Source organism: Callithrix jacchus, chromosome 1, assembly GCF_049354715.1.
Source record: "Callithrix jacchus isolate 240 chromosome 1, calJac240_pri, whole genome shotgun sequence".
NCBI lineage: Eukaryota > Metazoa > Chordata > Mammalia > Primates > Cebidae > Callithrix > Callithrix jacchus.
The window spans coordinates 174,233,162-174,253,299 of record NC_133502.1 but is presented as its reverse complement, the minus strand read 5'-3'; the positions used below and the strand labels follow the sequence as shown (position 1 = coordinate 174,253,299).

The 20,138-nt window shown below is 38.9% G+C and overlaps 1 protein-coding gene and 1 pseudogene across 36 annotated transcripts in view; one reads left to right on the top strand and one right to left on the bottom strand.

The window, feature by feature from the left end:
• MAPKAP1 (MAPK associated protein 1) overlaps positions 1-20,138 on the top strand; it is a 264,752-nt gene that overhangs the window by 37,235 nt on the left and 207,379 nt on the right. For 33 of the 36 annotated variants that reach the window (XM_078327318.1, XM_078327273.1, XM_078327198.1 and 30 more), the window contains one exon: positions 13,190-13,338. The exons of the other annotated variants lie outside the window; for them this stretch is intronic. In XM_078327318.1, the coding sequence (XP_078183444.1) occupies positions 13,190-13,338 (149 nt within the window). The remainder of the gene's footprint in view (positions 1-13,189; positions 13,339-20,138) is intronic. 36 annotated transcript variants of the gene reach the window in all.
• LOC118147915 (U2 spliceosomal RNA) lies at positions 12,571-12,648 on the bottom strand (annotated as a pseudogene).

Sequence of the window (20,138 nt, the reverse complement as noted above, 5' to 3'; positions counted from 1 at the left end):
GTGTTGGCCACGCTGGTCTTGAACTCCTGACCTGTATTAATCCACTCACGTTGGGCTCCCAAACTGATGGGATTACAGACGTGAGCCACTGTGCCCAGCCAATACATATATATTTTTTGAGACAGAGTTTGGCTGTGTCACCCACGCTGGAGTGCAGTGGTGCCATCTCGGCTCACTGCAACCTCCACCTCCTGGGTTCAAATGATTCTCATGCCTCAGCCTCCCAAATAGCTGGGACTACAGGTGCATGCCACCATGCCTGGCTAATTTTTGTCTTTTTATTAGAGACAGGGTTTCATCATGTTGGCCAGGGTGGTCTCAAACTCCTGACCTCAGGTGATCTACCTGCCTCCGCTTCCCAAAGTGTGGGCTGGGATTATAGATGTCAGCCACTGCACCCAGCCCCTATGATATTTTGGATGGGCTTCTAGGTTGTGGATTTCCCTTGGCAGTTCCAACCTAGATTAGTGGCCCTAGTAACAGTCTTTTTTGTATATATGCAAATTCTTTTCCCCTAGTGTAAAAACCATTATGTTACTGGTATTATTAGCATTTGGTGTATATTTTCATATAGTATGTTTATAAAGGCTGGCCGTCTTATGTACTTTCAAGCTTCAGTCTCAGCAAGAAGAAAAGTCTTGGGAAAAAAACAATTGCAGAAATAAAATGCTATTAAAATATTTTGTAGTCCTTATATCATGTTTTCTAGACTTTCTCTTTTTTTTCTCCTTTAAAAGAAATGTCTGCAGTCTGTCTTCTGTATCCTTCTAGCACCTCCTACCATCATATTGGCATCTAATCGATGCCTAATAAATATTTGTGGATTGGTTCCATTGTTACACAATAATCAAAAGGCTAATAATATTAAGGTTTATTGTATTAACAGCAAACCCTACTTGGTGCTCTACTAGGTACTGTATGTGCATCACCTCCATTGCAGTAATCTTGCAAGGTGTAGATATCATTGCTGTTGTTTACAGATAAGATAAAGACTCAGATTTGATGAAGTTGCCAAAGTTACAAGGAGGGTAGTTTTATAATGAGATGTTTTATGTCCAGCTGTGGCTGCATGTAAAGGCCAGTTTCTCTGCATTAAACCACACTCTAAAGTGCTTCTTGATTTCTCTACTATGATTATAAACTAAGGTATCCTCAGTAGGTATGATTTTCTTCATGACTGCTACTAGGTGATGACTGTGTAGAACCAGAAGTTCCATTTTGCTTGTTTTTCTTCCTTATATCTCATTCTGACTTCTTGAATGCAGTAGTTCTTCTTGAATTTCTCTTTAGTTTTAGTCTAAATATTTTCAAAATCTCACTAGGCTAGCTTCTGTTGATCCATTAATGTTTCTCTTTGTTGTATTTAATACAAACTGAAAATACTTTGTATCACTTATTCACTGTCTTCAAATTTTTTATATATCTTAATGTAGTTCTTATTAATCTTTCTTGATCAGTGAATACAGAACCAGTTTATCTAAGCTCTTCTGTCTCTACCCACCCTTTATTTGCTTTCTTCACTTCCATATCTTAAAAAAATTATAAGTTAAACATACAGTGAGGCAAGGCGCTGTGGCTCACACCTGTAATTCCAACACTTTGGGAGGCCAAGGCGGCAGATCACTTGAGGCTAGGAGTTTGAGGCCAGCCTGGCCAACATAGTGAAACCCCATTTCTAGTAAAAATGCAAAAACTTAGCCAGGAGGCAGGCAGATCACTTGAGGTCAGGAGTTTCATGACCAGCTTGGCCAACATGGCGAAACCCTGTCTCTACTAAAAATTCAAGAATTAGCTGGGCATGGTGGCATATGCCTATAGTTCTAGCTACTCAGGAGGCTGAGACACGAGAATTGTTTGAGCCTAGGAGGTGGAGGTTGCAGAGAGCTGAAATCGCACCACTGCACTACAGCCTGGGCAACAGAGTGAGACTGTGTTTCAATTAAAAAAAAGGTGAATAGAGTACCTCAAATATAGTTGCATCAGTCCATTTTACACTGTGAGAAATAAGTTCTTCAGCTTAAATTTTGATACATGTAATAGAGGATTTTGTTTGGTCCCCTATTTATTTTTAAAAGTCTAATCTATTTTAATTTTTGTTCATTGTTTCACAGAATATGCTGGAGAAATAGTTATGTTTCCCTGATTTGCTTTTATTTGTAACTATACTGTCCATTGTATGTGTGTACTTCTTGTACTTCTCTCCTTCAGTTTCTTTCCTTCTCTTTTCTGTGTCTCATGGATTTTGATAATTGAGCCTGTGGTCTTATTTCTGGAGAAGCTCTTAAATGTGTGTGTTCATGCTTGAACTGTTACCCCTGATTATGGCCAGACCAGCAGCCTGCCTGGTAGTTATTCCTGATGGTTGGAGTGATACTCATCAATGCACAAAAGAATGTCTTTGGATTCTCCCTTAGGCTGGACTCCATCATTAAACCACAGCTTGGCACTCCGGGTGTACTGAAGCATGCTAGAAAAGTGGAGTCAGCAGTCCACTAAACATCTACCTGGCAAACTGAGCAGCCATTCTATTTTTATACATCTCCCACAAACATACTCTCTCAGCAAGAAAAGCCACATCTAAATCTTTTTTATCTTTATTGAGAATTTTGGATAGATAATTATTTATTCATTCTTTCTGTCTTTTTTTTTTTTTTTTTTTAAGAATTGGTGGTCTCACTGGGTTGCCCAGGCTGGCCTCAAACTCTGCACTCAAAAGTGCCTCAGCCTCTTGAGTAGCTAGGACTACAGGCACGTGCCACCATACCCAACTTCTTTCCCTCATTCATTTTTCTGCTATTTATGCTTTGCCGAAATCCTTTTGTTTGTTTTCTTATCTTTGTTCTATTTCATTCCCTACTAGAAGAATCATCTTTCTAAATAGGATGACCTCCCTGGAATTATTCTTCTTCCACGATTATTCTGTCAACATCCAGTTTATCCTTTAAGACACAGCATAAAGGCAGCCTTTTCATAGAGGAAATAGAAGGGTTTGTAGAGACCATCTGGCCCATACCCCAGTCCATGAGACCACATGATAAATAAAATACCTTAGAGTAAGATCCTTGTAGTCTACGGCCATCCCACCCTGAATGCCCGAGATCTTGGAAGATCCTTATAATATTCCTGTAACTAAAACTGCATGGATAGATGTGAAGATGGTGTCATCAGAAGTGTAGTTTGTTAGGAATAATGTCATATTAAGATCCAAGTATTTTTAATTTTATTATTTTAAAATGGTGTTGGTATTTTATTCTTTTTTTTTTTTTTTGGTGGGGGGAGGAAGGCAGGAAGGAAGGGAATAAGGACGGTAGGGAGGAAGGAAGGGATGAAGGAAGGAAGGAAGGGAGGAAGCGGGGAAGGAGGGAGGGAAGGAGGGAGGGAGGGAGGGAAGGGAAGGGAAGAAAGGAAATCAAGCAATGAAAGAGACATTGCCGACCTGGATCTAGAGGTTTACAAGTTGATTTCTTTTTTTTTGAGAGAAGGAAAGAAAAAAAAAAAAAAGTAAAGGAGAGGAAGAAAGAGGAAGAGAAAGAGGGAGAGTAAATGGAAATATTGCTTTATTTTGAAAAAAATTGGGTATTAATAATGGCCAATCAATGTTTCATTTAAACTAATGGGTAGGTGTGATGTGGTATTAACAAGAATGTATATTTTGTGTATTTGAAGTGGAGAGCTCTATAAATATTTATTAAGTTTACTTGTTCTGGATCTGAGTTCGAGTCCTTGATATCCTTATTAATTTTCTGTCTCATTGAATCTAAGTCTCCTATCTGGGTGTTAGGATCGTTAGCTCTTGTTGTTGCATTGATCCTTTTACCACTATATCTTTGTTGCTTTAAAATCTATTTTATCTGATACAAGAATTGCAACTCCTGCTTTTTATTTATTTATTATTTATTTTTGCTCTCCATTTGGTTGGTAAATCTTTCTCCATCCCTTTGTTTTGAGTCTTTGTGTATCCTTGCACGTGAAACAGGTCTGGATGTAACATGCCGTTGGGTTTTGGCTGTGTCTTTTGATTGGGAATTCAGTCAATTTAAATTTAGGGTTACTGCCATTTGATGTTGACTGGCTGTTTTATCCATTTGTTGGTGTAAATTCTTCTTTATGTTGGTGCTCTTTACTTTTTGGTGTATTTTTAGAAAGGCTAATACTGGTTGTTTCTTTCTGTGTGTAATGCTTCTTTCAGAAGCTCTTGTAAAGCAGGCCTGGTGGTAATAAAATTTCTGAGTTCTTGCTTGTTCATAAAAGATTTTATTTTTCCTTCAGTTGTGAAGCTTAGTTTGGCTGGATATGAAATTCTGGGCTGAAGGTTCTGTTCTTTGAGGATGTTGAATATTGGCCCCCACTCTCTTCTGGCCTGTAGAGTTTCTGCTGAGAGATCTGCTGTAAGTCTGATAGGCTTGCCTTTGTAGGTAATCTGACCTTTCTCTCTGGCTGCCCTTAGTATCCTCTCCTTCGTTTCAACCCTGGTGAATCTAACGATTATGTGCCTTGGGGTTGCTCTTCTTGAGGAATATCTTTGTGGTGTTCTCTGTATTACCTGGGGTTGAATGTTGACCTGCTTTGCTAGTTTAGGAAAATTTTCCTGAGTAATATCCTGAAGGGTAATTTCCAGCTTGGATTCATTCTCTCCGTCGCATTCAGGTACACCTATCAAACGTAAATTTGGTCTTTTCACATAGTCCCACATTTCTTGGAGACTTTGCTCATTCCTTTTTATCCTTTTTCCTCTAATCTTTTCTTCACGTTTTATTTCATTAAGTTGGACTTTGACCTCTGATATCCCTTCTTCTGCTTGAACAATTTGAGTGTTTAAACCTGTGCATACTTCTCGGAGTTCCTGTATTGTATTCTTCAGTTCCATTAATTCACTCATACTCCTCTCTAAAGTTGTCTATTCTCAATAGGATTTCATCAAACCTTTTTTCAAAGTTCCTAGTTTCTTTACGTTGGGATACAACATGTTCTTTTAACTCACCGAAGTTTCTTATTATCCATTCCTTGAAGAGTGATTCTGTCATCAGGAGGCGCTTGTTCTCCATCAAGCCTTGTTCCATTGTCGATGTGGAACTGTGATCATCTTTAGAGGGAGAGGCGTTCTGACTTTGAGTATTCTCAGCTTTTTTACGCCGGTTTCTTCCCGTCATTGTAAATGTATCCTCCTGTCGTCTTTGAAATTACCAACTTTCAGATTAGGTCTCTTGAGTGGACATCCAGGTTGTTAGTTCCCAGGGCCAGAGCAGCGGCGTTAAAACTGATGGTGCTTTTCTGCCCAGGATTCTCCTGTCGGGCTTCCTTCTTGTTTCCGTAGTAGGCGACTCTGCCTTCCCGGGGCTCCAAACCTCGGTCAGAAGGGGAACCGGTCCCGTTTACTCTGCGCCGAGCGCTGCCGCGTCGAGGTGCCGGCAGAACCGCTGCGCCGACCATGAGAGTCACGCTGGCGACCACTGGGGGATCTTCTGCTCCGTGAGCGACCAGACTTTGTCTGAAAGTGTGGCGTCCTCTAGTTCGCCGCGCCTTCCCTGAGAGCTGCAATCCCGGGATGTTAGCGATCGGCCATCTTGGATCGTTCCGGTATTTTATTCTTTACATAATTAGCTATTACCCTTATTCATCGAATCACTTAACAAGTATTTCTTTTATAACTCCTATGTGCCTAATAATTCTATGCTGAGTGCTAGGAGGACTACATGAATCCTTTCCTCAATAAGTTTGCAGTCTAATGGCAAATAAGGCTTTTTATGCATGGAGTTAAATAATAATGCAAAACAACAATGTATCTTATTTATACAAATTATTTACATGTACCTGAAGTTTTATGTGACTTCAATTATTGGTTTCTTAAAGTAATGATTCCCAAATATAGTGGATGTATAAAAATCAGAAATGTATCCAAAAGTGCATGGTATAATAACATTCCCTATAAATTTTTAGGCCTCACCTAAATGGAATTCTTGATTCAGTAGATAGGGGTTGGGACCCACAAATCTATAGTTTTCAAAAGCTCCCTACGTGATTCTGATGAGTAACCAGCTTAGGGTATATAGTGTGTTAGCCACTAAGTTTATTTCTTCTTTTTTTGTTGTTGTTGAGACAGAGTCTCCTTTCGTCAACCAGGCTGGATGGTGTGTAGCAGCGTGATCTTGGCTCACTGCAACATCTGCCTGTGGGGTTCAAGCAATTCTTGTGCCTCAGCCTCCCTAGTGGCTGGGATTACAGGAGTATGCCACCATGCCTCGCTAATTAAAAAAAAATTTTTTTAGTAGAGACAGGATTGTGCCATGTTGGCAAGGCTAATCTTGAACTCCTGGCCTCACATGATCCGCCCACCTTGGCCTCCCAAAGTGTTGGGATTGCAGGCATGAGCCACTGTGCGTGGCCTATTTCATCTTCATTCAAAGCCAGCAAATTAGCTGTTAATATGTCTCTATTACAAGTGAGAAAACTGGTGCTCCGTGGTCAAATAATTTTCTCAGGTTACTTACAAGTAGTAAGTGGTAAAGCCAGAATTCATCTCCTGGACAGTTTGACTCCAAAGACTTTAGTCTTTTTACTTTGCTCTGCTTCCTCCCATACCATTGACAGAAAGGAGCTGCTTCTGAAGATTTGGGTTTTGAGGAGTCTTTGTTCTCTTTTTCTTTTTCTTTTCTTTCTTTCTCTTTTTTTTTTTTTTTGGAGAGGGAATCACGCTCTGTTGCCCAGGCTGGAGTGCAGTGGCACGATCTCAGCTCACTGCAACCTCCAACTCCCAGGTTCAAGCGATTCTTCTGCCTTAGCCTCCCAAGTAGCTAGGATTACAGGCACCTGCCACCATGCCTGGCTAATTTTATTATTTTTAGTAGAGACGGGGTTTCACCATGTTGACTAGGCTAGTCTTGAACTCCTGACCTCTTGTGATCTGCCTGCCTGCCTTGGCCTCCCAAAGTGCTGGGATTATAGGCCTCAGCAACTGCACTTGGCCAAAATCTGTTATTTTAATATATTTGTTTGGTATCCAGCCACTCACTAAATCTTTATAGTTCTAATGTGTTCCATGTGTAAGTTCTATTACACATTCTCACGTTCTCAATGCTATAGTGTGTGCTTTTTCATAAGCTGATGATAATTAAGTTTCCAGGCTATTTATTTTTTTTAGTTTTGTGTTTGTTGGGGACTTCCAACTGTTTATATTGGTAGGACTTTTCAGTTGCAAATAACAAAAAGCTACTTGAAGGAAGGCTTTCAAGAAGTATACATGCGCCTTATGAATGGATTGGAACCACAGGGAAGGCTCTTATGCCTTCCCCCATCTTGTCTTGGCTTCTTTCTGCCCTTCTGCTGTCTCCATCCTTCTCCCTTTCTGTACCCTATTGCAACACCTTTTTCTACTTCTCTAGTCCAGAGTTATTCATTCAACAAATATTTATTATTAAAAACGAATAAATTATTCTTTCAACAAATAGTGAACAAGACAAAGTCCCTGTCTTCATGGGGCTTATATGCTATTGGGGGTAGATAAACAGTAAACATAATATGCCAGAATGGGATAAATGGCATGGAGCAGAATATAGCCAGGTAAGGGGGATAAGGAATGCTAGGCAGAGGATTTTGCTATTTTGTATAGGGTGGCCAAGGAAGGCCTCCTTAGGAAGGTAATGTTTGAGCAGAGATCTTAAGGAAGTGGAGGAGTGAGACATGCAGGTACTGGAGGAATGAGTGTTCTAAGAGGAAGAAACAACAAGCGCAAAGATTCTGAGGCAGCAATGTGCCTCGTATATTAAAAAAAATAGAGTAGCAAGGAAGGATGTCTGTTGGTTAGAGCATAGTAAGCAAGGGGAAGAGTAGGATCACAGAAGTCAGTAGTGGGCTTTCCAGTCATGGAGGGTCTTATAAGGAATTGTATTTTTTATCTGAGGTGATTTGATCAGAGTAGTGATGTGATACATGACTTAGTTTCCCCAGTTTAAATTTTCTTAAAAAAATTATTTTTTGGCTGGGCACGGTGGCTCACACCTGTAATCCCAGCACTTTGGAAGGCTGAGGTGGGTAGATCACTTGAAGTCAGGAGTTCGAGACCAGCCTGGCCAACATGGTGAAACCTCATCTCCACTAAAAATACAAAAATTAGCCAGGTGTGGTGGTGCATTCCCTAGCTACTCAGGAAACTGAGGCATGAGAATTGCTTGAACCTGGGAGGTGGAGGTTGCTGTGAGCCGAGATTGTGTCAGTGCACTTCAGCCTGGGCAACAGAGTGAGACTGTCGCAAAAAAAAAAAAAAACACCCAAAAAACTGCTTATTGTAGAAAATTTCAAACATACAGAAATAGAATGGTTTAATGAACTCCCTTCACCCATCTACCAGCTTCAACAGTGATCAGTACGTGGCTGGTCCTGTTTGATTTATACATTCTACTGCCAGCCCTCCCAGATTATTTTTAAGCAAATCCCAGCTACTATATAATTTCGTATCTAAATATTTTTTATTTTTAACACATAATAAAACTGTGATACTACTCTCCAAAAAAAAATTAGTATTATCTTAATATTCTTTGTATCGTTTAAAATTCTTTATATTGTTAATTATAAAGAAATGTTTAATAATTATTACATTAAAAACATTTAACATTTTTAAATAAAATTATGAAGAAAAAAATTTTCATTTTGAGACAGGGTCTTGTACTTTCACCTGGGCTGGAGTATAGTGGCATGAACATCATTACAGCCTCAACCTTCTGGGCTCAAGTGATACTCCCTCCTCAGCCTCCCAAGTAGCTGAGACTACAGGCATATGTCACCATTCCTGGCTAATTTTTGCATTTGTTGTAGAAATGGGATTTTCCCATGTTGCCCAGGCTCGTCTTTAACTCCTGGGCTCAAGTGATCTGCCCGCCTTGCTTGGCCTTCCAAAGTGCTGGAATTACAGTTGTGAGCCACAGCTCCTGGGCAATAAATAATTATTTAATATTATTAAATAGCCAATTGTTTGTATTTCCCTAATTATCTCAAATTTTTCTTCTTTCCCATTGGTTTGTTCACATTTGGATCAAGATCCATCTACTACTTTGGTTAATGCCTCATTTTTTAATCTATAGCTTCTCTCTCACTTTTTTTCTTAAAATTTATTTGTTGAAGAAATTGGGTCATTTACTGGGTAAAAAAGTTATTTAAAATAATTCTCTTTGTAGTTAATCTGCCAAGTCATTATTATAGTTAGGTTCATTTATTTCATTTTGCCTTTGTTTTTAGAGGCTACACTTTTAATTTTCTTTTATAATTATTTAAACATTTACATGGCTTCAAAGTCAAAAACATAAAAGCAAGATAAAGTCAGAACTCTAGCTTCACTTTGTTTCCTTCACTCTTGTAGTCCTTTTTAAAAAGTTTTTTTGGTTCATTTAAAACTATAAGCATATTTATATCCCTCATATCCCCCATTTTTTAGATTAAAGATAACATACTATACATACTATTTTGTACAATACTTTTTTCATTTGGTAACATATTCTGAGGATTATTCTGGAGCAATATAGAGAGATAAGCTTCATTCCATTTTACAGCTGGGTAATATTCGGTGATATGGATGTACCAGTGCCAACCCATGCCCTGGTAAGGGATGTTTGATTGTTTTTAGGCTTTTGCAAATGGCACTGCAGGAAATAGTTTTATGCACAATTTTTAAAGTTTTGCTTTACCAAGGTATCTAAGTGGTATTGTTTGGTAAGAGGGTAAATGTAGATGTGATTTTCCTTGATCTTCTAAATTCCCTTTCATAGAACTTTTGCTGCTTCATGTTCCCACCGGTAACATATGAAGTATCTATGTCCTCAGAGCCTCAAACTTTTAGATTTTTGCCAATCTGATTGGAATGTAGTTTTAATTTTCATATCTTTTATGAATATGGTTGAGAATCTTTCCATTTGTTTAAGAGCTGTTTACATTTCTTTTTCTGTGAACATTTTACATTTTTTGTCATTTTTTTCTATGTGTGTTGTTCAGTGTCTTCTTTTAGAATATTTATATGTTAGGAATATTGACCTTTATTCTTTCCTAATTTATCATTTGTCTTTTTACTAATTTTTTTCCCATACAAAAGTTTTATGTGGTCAGATTTACCAGTTTTTATCCTTATTCTGAAGTTTATAACTTGTCTTTTAAAAGACTCCTATTGCTGCTGGGTCAGGAAGAAACAAGGGTCCGGGTGGCCAGGGCAAGGGCAGAAACAGTAAGGTGGATTTGAAGGTGGTGATGATAATACAGTGTTGCTAGCGGTAGCCACGGTTCTGAATAGCTTTTGTTGACGAGTAGGATGTAGGAGGTGAGAAAGGAAAGTCAGGATGACTCCCAAGGTTTTGGTCTAACAGGACTGAATTGCCATAACTGAGGAGACTGTGGGAGTGGGAGCTTTGGGGAAAGATCAAGAGTTTGGTTAGGGATAGGTAACGCTTGAAGTGCCTAGTGGACATCCAAGTGGAATTGTCAAGTGGAAAGTTGGATGAGTGAGTCTATAATTTCTGGAAATGTTTAGGGTTAGAAATAACCATGGAGAGTTACTAGCATGTAGAGGATATTTACTTGTGGTTTCCCTTTTTAATTTACTTTTCTTGAGGTAGCTTTACATATAGTGAAATGTACAAATATTGTACACCTCAATGACTTTTGATAGACATATACATTTATATAACTAGCATCCTAGACAAGTGTGGAGCAATTCCGTCACCCCAAAAAAGTTCCCTGGTGTCCCCTTTTAGTAATTCCACTCTCCAGAGGCAAGTATTATTCTGATTTGTGTCAACACAGTTTAGTTTTGCCCCTTATAGATGGTGTTTAAAAGCATACGACTAGATGAAATCACCAACGGTGTGAATGTAGATTAAGAAGGGGTCCAAGTGCTGTGCCTTGGGAAATCCCGGTGATTCAAGGGGGATATGAGAGGAGTCAGCAGAGGGACGGAGAAGGAGTAGCCTGAGAGAGAGAGTGTAAGAGCCAAATAGAGTGGAGTCCTGGGCAGCAAGTGAAAAAAAATGTTAGAACAGGAGGGGAGTGATGAACTGTATCAAATGCTGCCAAGACATCTTGTAAGATGAAGATTAAAAAATTAGCCAACAGATTTATCAACAAAGGGATCATTGGTGACCTCAGTGAAAGCTGTTTTGGTGGAGTAGTGTGGCCCGAATGTTTGATTGGAGTGGATTTGAGTGAATGGGAGTGGAAGGACTGGACAGTAAGAATACAGATGGACATTTTGAGAAGCAGAAAAATGGGATGGTAACCAGAAGGGAGGGAGTATGGGATAGATAGAGGCTTTTTTTCCCTCTAATGAGCAGCACTGTTTGCTGATGCGACTAATCCAGTAAGAGAAAAATTGGCAATGGAAGAGAGATAAGAGAATTGCTGGAGAGCTGTTCATGAGTTGACAAGAGGGATGGGATCTAGAGCACAAGGAAAGGGCTGGCCTAAAGTAGGGGCAGAGGGAGTTCATCCATGGTAGTAGGAGGACAGGCAGATAGAAGTGCAGATGAGAGCATGCAAAAGTTCTCTTTAGTTGTTTCTCTTTCTCCAAGCATCAACAAAGGAGCAAGAGGGGAGATGTCAGGTTGAGGAGAGAGGTTTGAGTGTAAATGTCTGAGAATGAAAGGGTTAGTTATAGCATCACCTTGCACCTAACCCTATTGGTAACAGCTGTGTAACGTCTGCACCTTGCTTTTATTTGGGATTCCTCAGTTTCTTCATGGAGCTAGTAGTAACGTCTCTCTTAGGATCTGTGAAGACTGCCAGGTGGGGAAAATACCTAGTATTGATCCTAGCCCATAATAGATGCTTAATAAAGGATCATTTCTTTCCCAGTTGTAACCATGAAACTGGTCATAGATTACAGGTAGAAAAGTACTTCCTATATTTAAAATATTACTTTAATAGAATTGTAATCTAATTCCTCTTCAGATCTGTGTTTAATATGTTGATATGTTGAACTTCTGTGCTCAAGTGATCCTCCCACTTTTCCGAAGTGCTGTGATTATAGGTTTGAGCCATGGTGCCCAGGTGCAGTTACATTTTTTGGCAAGCTCTAAGTGACTGTTTTGGAGTTCTGTTATCTCTCTTAATTTGATTATACTAAAGTGGAATGGGGTTGAACATGGTTATTGCAGATTTTGAAGTCTCAGATTGATTTACTTAAAAACTTTAAGTGTGGACATTTTCTGATAGTCACAAAAATAAAAGGTATAATGACCCTCATGTACTTACCATCTGGCTACCACCACCTTGATTGATATTCCAATTGATTTAGATAATTAAATGATCTTTGAAAAGATATGGAACTTGTCTTTGTTCACTAATGAATAAGAACTGAAGATTCACATTTAATAATAATCTGAATTATTTCAGTCATTCATGCAAAAAAACTTATTGTGTATCTACTTTGTTCATTAGTGCCCTAATGTATAAGAACCTTGGTTGGGTGCAAATCCTAATTCTGTTACTTATTAGCTGTGTGGTCTAGGGCTACTCAAAATATTCTAAGCTTGTTTCCACACTGACAAATTTAAGATAACGCTAATATCTACCTCATAGGCTTGTTATGAGGATTAAATGAGATATATTGGCTTGCTAAATAAATGTTAGCTACTGTTACTACACTTGATCTTAGCCAAAAGGCTGAGAAGTAATAATATTAGCTACCATTATTATAAATAACCTTTCTCTTTTTCTCTTCCTCATCTTTGGCATCAAGAGTTTGTGCAAGGTGCAATTGGAGAATGTTAAAGGGTTAGTAAGTGGATCTTGATCTTGAAGAACTAGAATTCCAAAATCACATAATATTAGAGGCAGGAGAGATCTTTGAGATTATCTTGTTTGACAAGCCCAGAGAGATTTAGAGAAGTGTTCACTATCACATAGCTTGCTGTTAGTAGCAAAGCCAGGCCAAAGCTCAGGTCTCCTGGCTGTGAGTGCTCTTCTTATAAAATGGCTCCTTTGTTGCCCCCTCCCTTAAGCCCTGCTCTTTCAAAATTGACTATCCTGGTCAGCACGTTCTTCCATGGTCAGCCTTTTCAGTGCACAGTATATTGTGGGCTTTCTGCATACATCTGACCTGAATATGTCCCTGGATGTTCTCTCCTTAAGGTTCCAAGGAAGACTTTTTAGGGAATGTAGACAAGTTGTCTCTGTGTAATCACAAAGATGTTTTTATCTTCCTCTTGTATCACAGCCCAGGAGTTAAAGTCACTGTTTGAAAAAAAATCTCTCAAAGAGAAGCCTCCAATTTCTGGAAAGCAGTCAATATTATCTGTACGCCTAGAGCAGTGCCCTCTGCAGCTGAATAACCCCTTTAACGAGTATTCCAAATTTGATGGCAAGGTAAGTAAAAATGAGACTTTGTCCCTTTAAGTAAAACTGTAATTGAGTGGAGTTGTTGTTGGTATTATTATTAGACTTAAGGTTTCAGAAATGCTTCATAGAATGTCAGTTGACAGTTACAGAATGTCACTCACATTTTCTAAGACTGTTGATGCAAAGGTATGACTTTGGGCTCAGTGTTGTTTTCACAGGAATATATTTGGGAGAATTAAAAACAGTCCTGTGATCTTTCATTCTCTCTCTGTGTGTAGATATCTCAGGACTGTTGTATTTTAATCCTCCCAAACATATTTATATGTATGTATGTGTGTGTGTGTGTGTATATATATGTTTTTATATATATGTTTATATATATGAGAGAGAGAGAAAGGGGAGGGGGAGGAAGGAAGAGAGAAATATGTATATGTGGATTTTTAATCTGTTTTATCTCCTAAGCATACTTGAGAAGTTGGATTAGTTAGATTGTGATTAATCAAACTCTAATTGTGTTGGGAAAGCCTTGAAAGTGGTTCTGGGAGGCAATTTCCATTGTCTTCACTGATTCTTTATTATAATTGTAGATTGTTGAAATCAGCTTCATTTCAGAATTCTAGGCTATTACTTGCCTTTCAGTATCTCACTGTAGGGGGATCTCCACACTCGCTATGGAGGATAACTTTATTTTTTGCCTGTTTGTGCTAACAATTTGCTGTTTATAAAATTAAAGTATGTTTGTTTTTGGCCGGGCGCGGTGGCTCAAGCCTGTAATCCCAGCACTTTGGGAGGCCGAGGCGGGTGGATCACGAGGTCAAGAGATCAAGACCATCCTGGTCACCATGGTGAAACCCCGTCTCTACTAAAAATACAAAAAATTAGCTGGGCATGGTGGCGTACGCCTGTAATCCCAGCTACTCGGGAGGCTGAGGCAGGAGAATTGCCTGAACCCAGGAGGCGGAGGTTGCGGTGAGCCGAGATCGTGCCATTGCACTCCAGCTTGGGTAACAAGAGCGAAACTCCGTCTCAAAAAAAAAAAAAAAAAAAAAGTGTGTTTGTTTTCCTTTTAGAAAAATGGCCACTATTTCAGGTGGATCCTGGTTGCATATACAACACCCCTTCCCAACCCCCTGCCATCTGTGTCTCCATGCTGACCTGAACAGGGCCTTTTTCAGAAGACAATAGTGGTTGATTTTTGTATTTGTTGCCATGATGTTTGCTGTCTGGCGGTGGTGTGGGGTGCTGAGTGATAGCTCTTTGCCTGGAGGGGTTGTGTGTAATTTGTCTTATTTCAAAACCATTGCAGTTAAAAAAACATATAGCTTTTCGCTTATGCTTGTTTTTTCATGAGCTGGCTCTGTCAGTTGTCCTCTTTGAGCAGAGATGTTTTCTCTTAGACTTTTACTTCATACAATTCAGCAGGCTTCCATAGGTTTAAGTAAGCTTGTATGGCTATCAGCACATGAGGTTATTGATGTTTCTGGGGAACAAGAACAAGAACTAGAAACAAAATACATAAATAATAGATCCTAATATGCTCAGGAAGTTTCCTCCAAAAAACATCTGAAAGCACTTTTAGTAAATTACAGATTGTATTATTGATGTAAAGCGTCTCTTTCCTCTGCCCTTGCTGCCTTCTCCTGTTTTGTGGGATGTAGTACAGTGAAGGAAGTTCCCTCAGGGGACAGGAGTGTCAACCTCTGGAAAATGGCGAGTTCGACTGTATAGGATTTTTAAAAAATACTACAATGGATTCATTTAGATATGTGAGAAGTTATTATTGGGATTAGGTTAAGCAGTTAGAATTTGCTTCCATTGCCTGATACCATCTCGTTTGAGATGTAATTTCTGGAATAATGTGTGATAATGTGTTTATATAAAAAAGCACAGATCTGTTAAAATATTCTAGAATTTTCCTTATACCATAGACTTTATTATTAATTACTTAGGTTTGGATTTGTCACAAGGTTGTGAACTCTGCTTGGTGTGTGTATATCTAACTTCTGAAGTGCCAGCAGGAAAATAAAAAATAAAGTAAACCATTTCCTTAGTCACAAAGGAATTATTCTTGCTAGATGTGTGTTTACACTGAAGACTCTCAATGCTTTTGTCATAGCAAGTCCATTTGTAATCCACAAAGGATGTGAGTGCAGAGCAGTCACCATTATGCATTGATTAAGAAAGATCTAGATATCGATAAGTCTATCTTATGTGATGCTATTGTATTATTATCTTACATATTACAATTGTTAAAATACAATTAAACCCTTGTTCTCATCTATTATTTAATATTGATGCATTTGGCAGATATGTAATGAAAATGGCTAATATTTGAAGGAATTGTACTGTACATATTAAATTAGTCTTTATCTTTGTGAAATGCATCAATATGATCTTCAATGACATCTCAATGATTAATAGAGAATTATACTTGAGTCAAGCCTTTTTGTAACCTAGAAATTAAAATGACTATTCAAATAACAACTCAAAATGATCAAATTAGCATTTTGTGATTGCATAATAATGGGATTGTAGTAGTTATAACAGCACCATGGCTGCCTCTAGAGTTAAGATCATGTCAACCCCTTGATAATAAAGCCTTTTCTGTGAGAGTCGACTCTAATAATTTTCAGATTGATTCCTCCCATAAATCATCTGACGTTCAGCACTAAATTTTTGTTACTGTTGTAACTTAAAATTATTTTATTTTTATTCGGCTCATATTTAAGAAATGAAATGAGTGTCTTTTAATGATTCACTGTCTTGTCATTGGAACACCATGCTTTTTGCCTTAAATGTAAAGGTTTTCTGTGTATTTTGATACTCCTTTTTTTTTTTTTTTACAAAGATTTGTTAAAGCCTCTAAAATATGTAGTTTTTTTTCCCTACAAATATTCACAATGTTTTTCTTGGGAATAACTCTTGCCTTATTTACATAATTAACTGAGTTGCTTAGGTCTCTTGGGCAAATAGTACATAATTGGGGAGAGAAGGGGACAGGGAAGAGTTTGGGGTCTAATTAAATATGCTAAAAAACTACTTAATTATGTACTTCCTCAAGAGACTAACTGCTGTGAAATCCTCCTTAATATTAAACTAGTGTTAGATTTGAAGAAAGGGTTTTGCTTTTGCTGTGGCTTTGATTACCTTGTGGTCAAGCAGGCACATCTAGTGTTCTTAACAGTTTGTGCCAACTGGATTGTTGGTTTTCATGATTCTAAGGGTGAGCATCTCAGCTATTGTGGGCAATTAAAGTGGATATTTCCAAGTCATTTTTGTTCCTGTGGCTGGTTAATAATTTTATACGAAGCTTTTTTTTTTTTTTTTTTTTTGAGACGGAGTTTCGCTCTTGTTACCCAGGCTGAAGTGCAATGGCGCAATCTCGGCTCACCGCAACCTCCGCCCCCTGGGTTCAGGCAATTCTCCTGCCTCAGCCTCCCGAGTAGCTGGGATTACAGGCACGCGCCACCATGCCCAGCTAATTTTTTGTAATTTTTAGTAGAGACGGGGTTTCACCATGTTGACCAGGATGGTCTCGATCTCTTGACCTCGTGATCCACCCGCCTCGGCCTCCCAAAGTGCTGGGATTACAGGCTTGAGCCACCGCGCCCGGCCTATACGAAGCTTTTTAAATTGTGGTTGGCTAATAATTTTTTCAGGTGTGAAATTGAGAGGGAAAGGCTATACTTTGGCATGTGCTTTGTTGTCATTTTGACAATTTTTTGAGTCGGGTTTATCGTGTTCATATTATTTCTTTAGCAAATTGGTGATGCTGTCTGTGATCTGTTTTAGAGTCTGAATTATCAGTAACTGTTTACTGATCATTTGAAAAAAGTTCAAGGTTGATTGCCAAGCAATTTTAGGTCATGCTTTGGTCAGACCTGGCAAAACCAGCCTCAGCCATCTGCCTGAATTCTTAAGCATTGTTGAGAAGGAACCTCTGAATAGCCTTATTAACAAAACCAAATCTCTACTCTAAAGGTTGAGATAATTAAAAAACTTCTTGTCCCAGTCCTGACTTCACTGGATGTGGGAAATGTTGGTTGTGACAAGAGGTTGCTTTGAGGTGATCAGGGGGTGGGCTTTGCTGAGAGGCAGTAGACGTTCAGTACTGATTTAAGTGCCTCAAAATCTCTGGATTTTCTGCCCTTTTTCTCCACCTGTTTCAGATTAGCTCATGTTTTAAGAAGGGAATCTAACACTTCCCATTTTATGCCGTATCACTTTCTTGAGAATCTTTTGCTAGTACATTATCACTGTTCTGGTCAAATTGCATTTGCAGATATCCTTAGTAGACCATCAGAAGTTCAAGTACCCATTTGTGAATACAGTTACTAATAAAAACAAGGTACTGATTAGCAAGTTGTGTCATCTCAGTCAGTTTTTTCACCTCAGAAAGGAGATGAGCGTGAGTTCCTCACAAGGCTCATAAGACCGTCAAACAGGATAACTCTAGGATGAAGCATCTAGCACAGTGAGAGGCAGCATAATTGAATAAAGCAACCTATTCTGTAGTAAACCCTCAGTTTGAATCCTCATGGCTCCACATATGGTGTGACTTCAGGCTAGTTACTTAACCTCATGAAGCTCAGGACATACTACCCCAAAATGTGACACCTTGAAATATTGAATATCGCAAGCTGAAGGAATTTGAGAAATGGCAGGAAGAACTCTGATCTTCCCCTGCCCTTCTTCCTTAAAGCAGGTCACAGGGCCCTCACGTGAGATGTTTCCTCCCTCTGCCTGGAAGAAAGGAGCGTCCTCATCTCCGAAGATGAATTTCAAAGAACAGGCTTTGCTAAATTTCCCCACAGTTTACCACACTTACTTCCTACCTTTTTCCTATCATATTTTCCCGTGTCTTTATACTTTTTGTCAAACCTAATATAAAAACCCTCAGATTTAACCAATGGTTTCTTGGATCTTCCTTTTCTTATGAAGGCTTTGTGTCATGTAAAATTTAGGTTAAATAAATGTGTGTGCTTGTCTTTGTTACTCTCTCTTGTTACAGGCGCCCCAGCCAAACATTTACAAGGAAAATTTTTTTTCTTCTTTACAAGTTCCAGTCCTGACACATGAAAGAAATGACAGTGTATCTTCCTTACAAGGATGAAATGAGCAGGATGTGTTTAGCAGAATGTATAGCATGGAAGCACTCAACAAAGATCCCACTTCTGCTGCTTTCTCTTTGTAAAGGGGTAGCACAGGGCATTGACGATGGGGCACTGACGTGTCTTCCAAGTATTTCATTAGGTGGTTGACAGGATTGAGTGAGAGGGAATGTGTTTTTAAAAGCCATAGAATAGTGTCTTAAAGAAGAAGTGTAGCAGAGTAGATGAAAACGGTCTGCATGTTGAAGTTCAGGAAGTCCAGTAGGGTTTTGATCCTTCACTAGGAAGATTGAGACAAGTAATTACTTCCTTTGGTTGGGTGTGGTAGTGGTGATTTTTTTTAAACCTTGGGTGAGAAAATGGTTCAATATTGGTAATTGCTTGGCAGTTTCTAAAATGTTAAATATCCTACCTTTTGGACTTAGCTAAATATTATTTTCTAAATATAAGGGGAATGTTTGACTTGACAAGTGCTTGAAAGAGCAAACCAGTTCGTATTCATATAGACAACTGTGACTTTGATTGTGTCAACTTGTTAGAAAGTAACCATTTCTCTGTTAGAAACTGTTTTAACAGGGAACTGCAGAGAGCATGGGGGAAGGGATAATTCATGAGTGCTAATTGCTTGGCTGTTAATTTTCATAAGTGTTGATAGAAGCAGTTCCTTAAATTAAACTTTGTTTAAAATGTATCAGGGGAAATATTCCACAATGTCGAGCCTGAAGTGAAAATTAATATGAATGCTGTGGCAATTAACACATACTGGTTAATAGCTTTTAGCAGCATTTTGGGATGATAGTCCTTAAATACATTTTTGCATGCTGCTCTTGTTTCAGCATTGTTCCAGTCTATGTCTGGATAATTATGAACAAATGTTTTCTACAATCATTGGCATTAAATAGCTCTCTTTCAAAGAAAGTCACTTAAAACTTTGCAGAAAAGCTCGAAGCCACCAAGAAATGTTGCAAACTCAGAAAAGGTCAGCTAATTGAAATCATGTAAAAAGAAAAATTGCCCTTAGAGGAAAAGGCACCTCATCTGAACTTGAAAAATGTGCAATTATTGTGGGAATAGTCCCTTCTAATAAGTTAAGCTACATTTGCTTCTGGATCTCTTTCCGAAAACAAATGTAGCCTGGGCTTTTTAGTGTTGGCTGTATTTCTAGAAAGGAGCTTTTACTTAATGCTACCTGAGCTGAGGCAGTGGACTTGAGCCTAAGGGCCTTCTGGCCTTACTTCTTCTCCTTTACCCCCAACCCCCTACTCAGCTGGTAGAGGTACAGGGGTAATCATGAGTGAAGAAAGAAGTTGGCTCCATAATACTGAAAGTCCGCCACTGCTCCTTTCAGTAAGAGTTCTCCAGGGCTTTGCTTGCTTAGTGCCCAATAAGAGATAAATCTAGGGTGACTGACTGTATTTTGAATTAGCAGCTGTTTGTCTCACTTGCTCATTGGCTTCATTTACTTAATTTTTTTTTTTTTTTGAGACAGAGTCTTGCTCTGTTGCCGAGGCTGGAGTGCAGTGGCACCACCTCAGCTCACTGCAGCCTCTTCTTCCCAGGTTCAAGCAATTCTCTTGCCTCAGCCTTCCAAGTAGCTGGGATTACAGGCACCTGCCACCATACCTGGCTAATTTTTGTATTTTTAATAGAGACAGGGTTTTACCATGTTGACCAGGCTGGTCTCAAACTCCTGACCTGAGGTGATCTGCCCGCCTC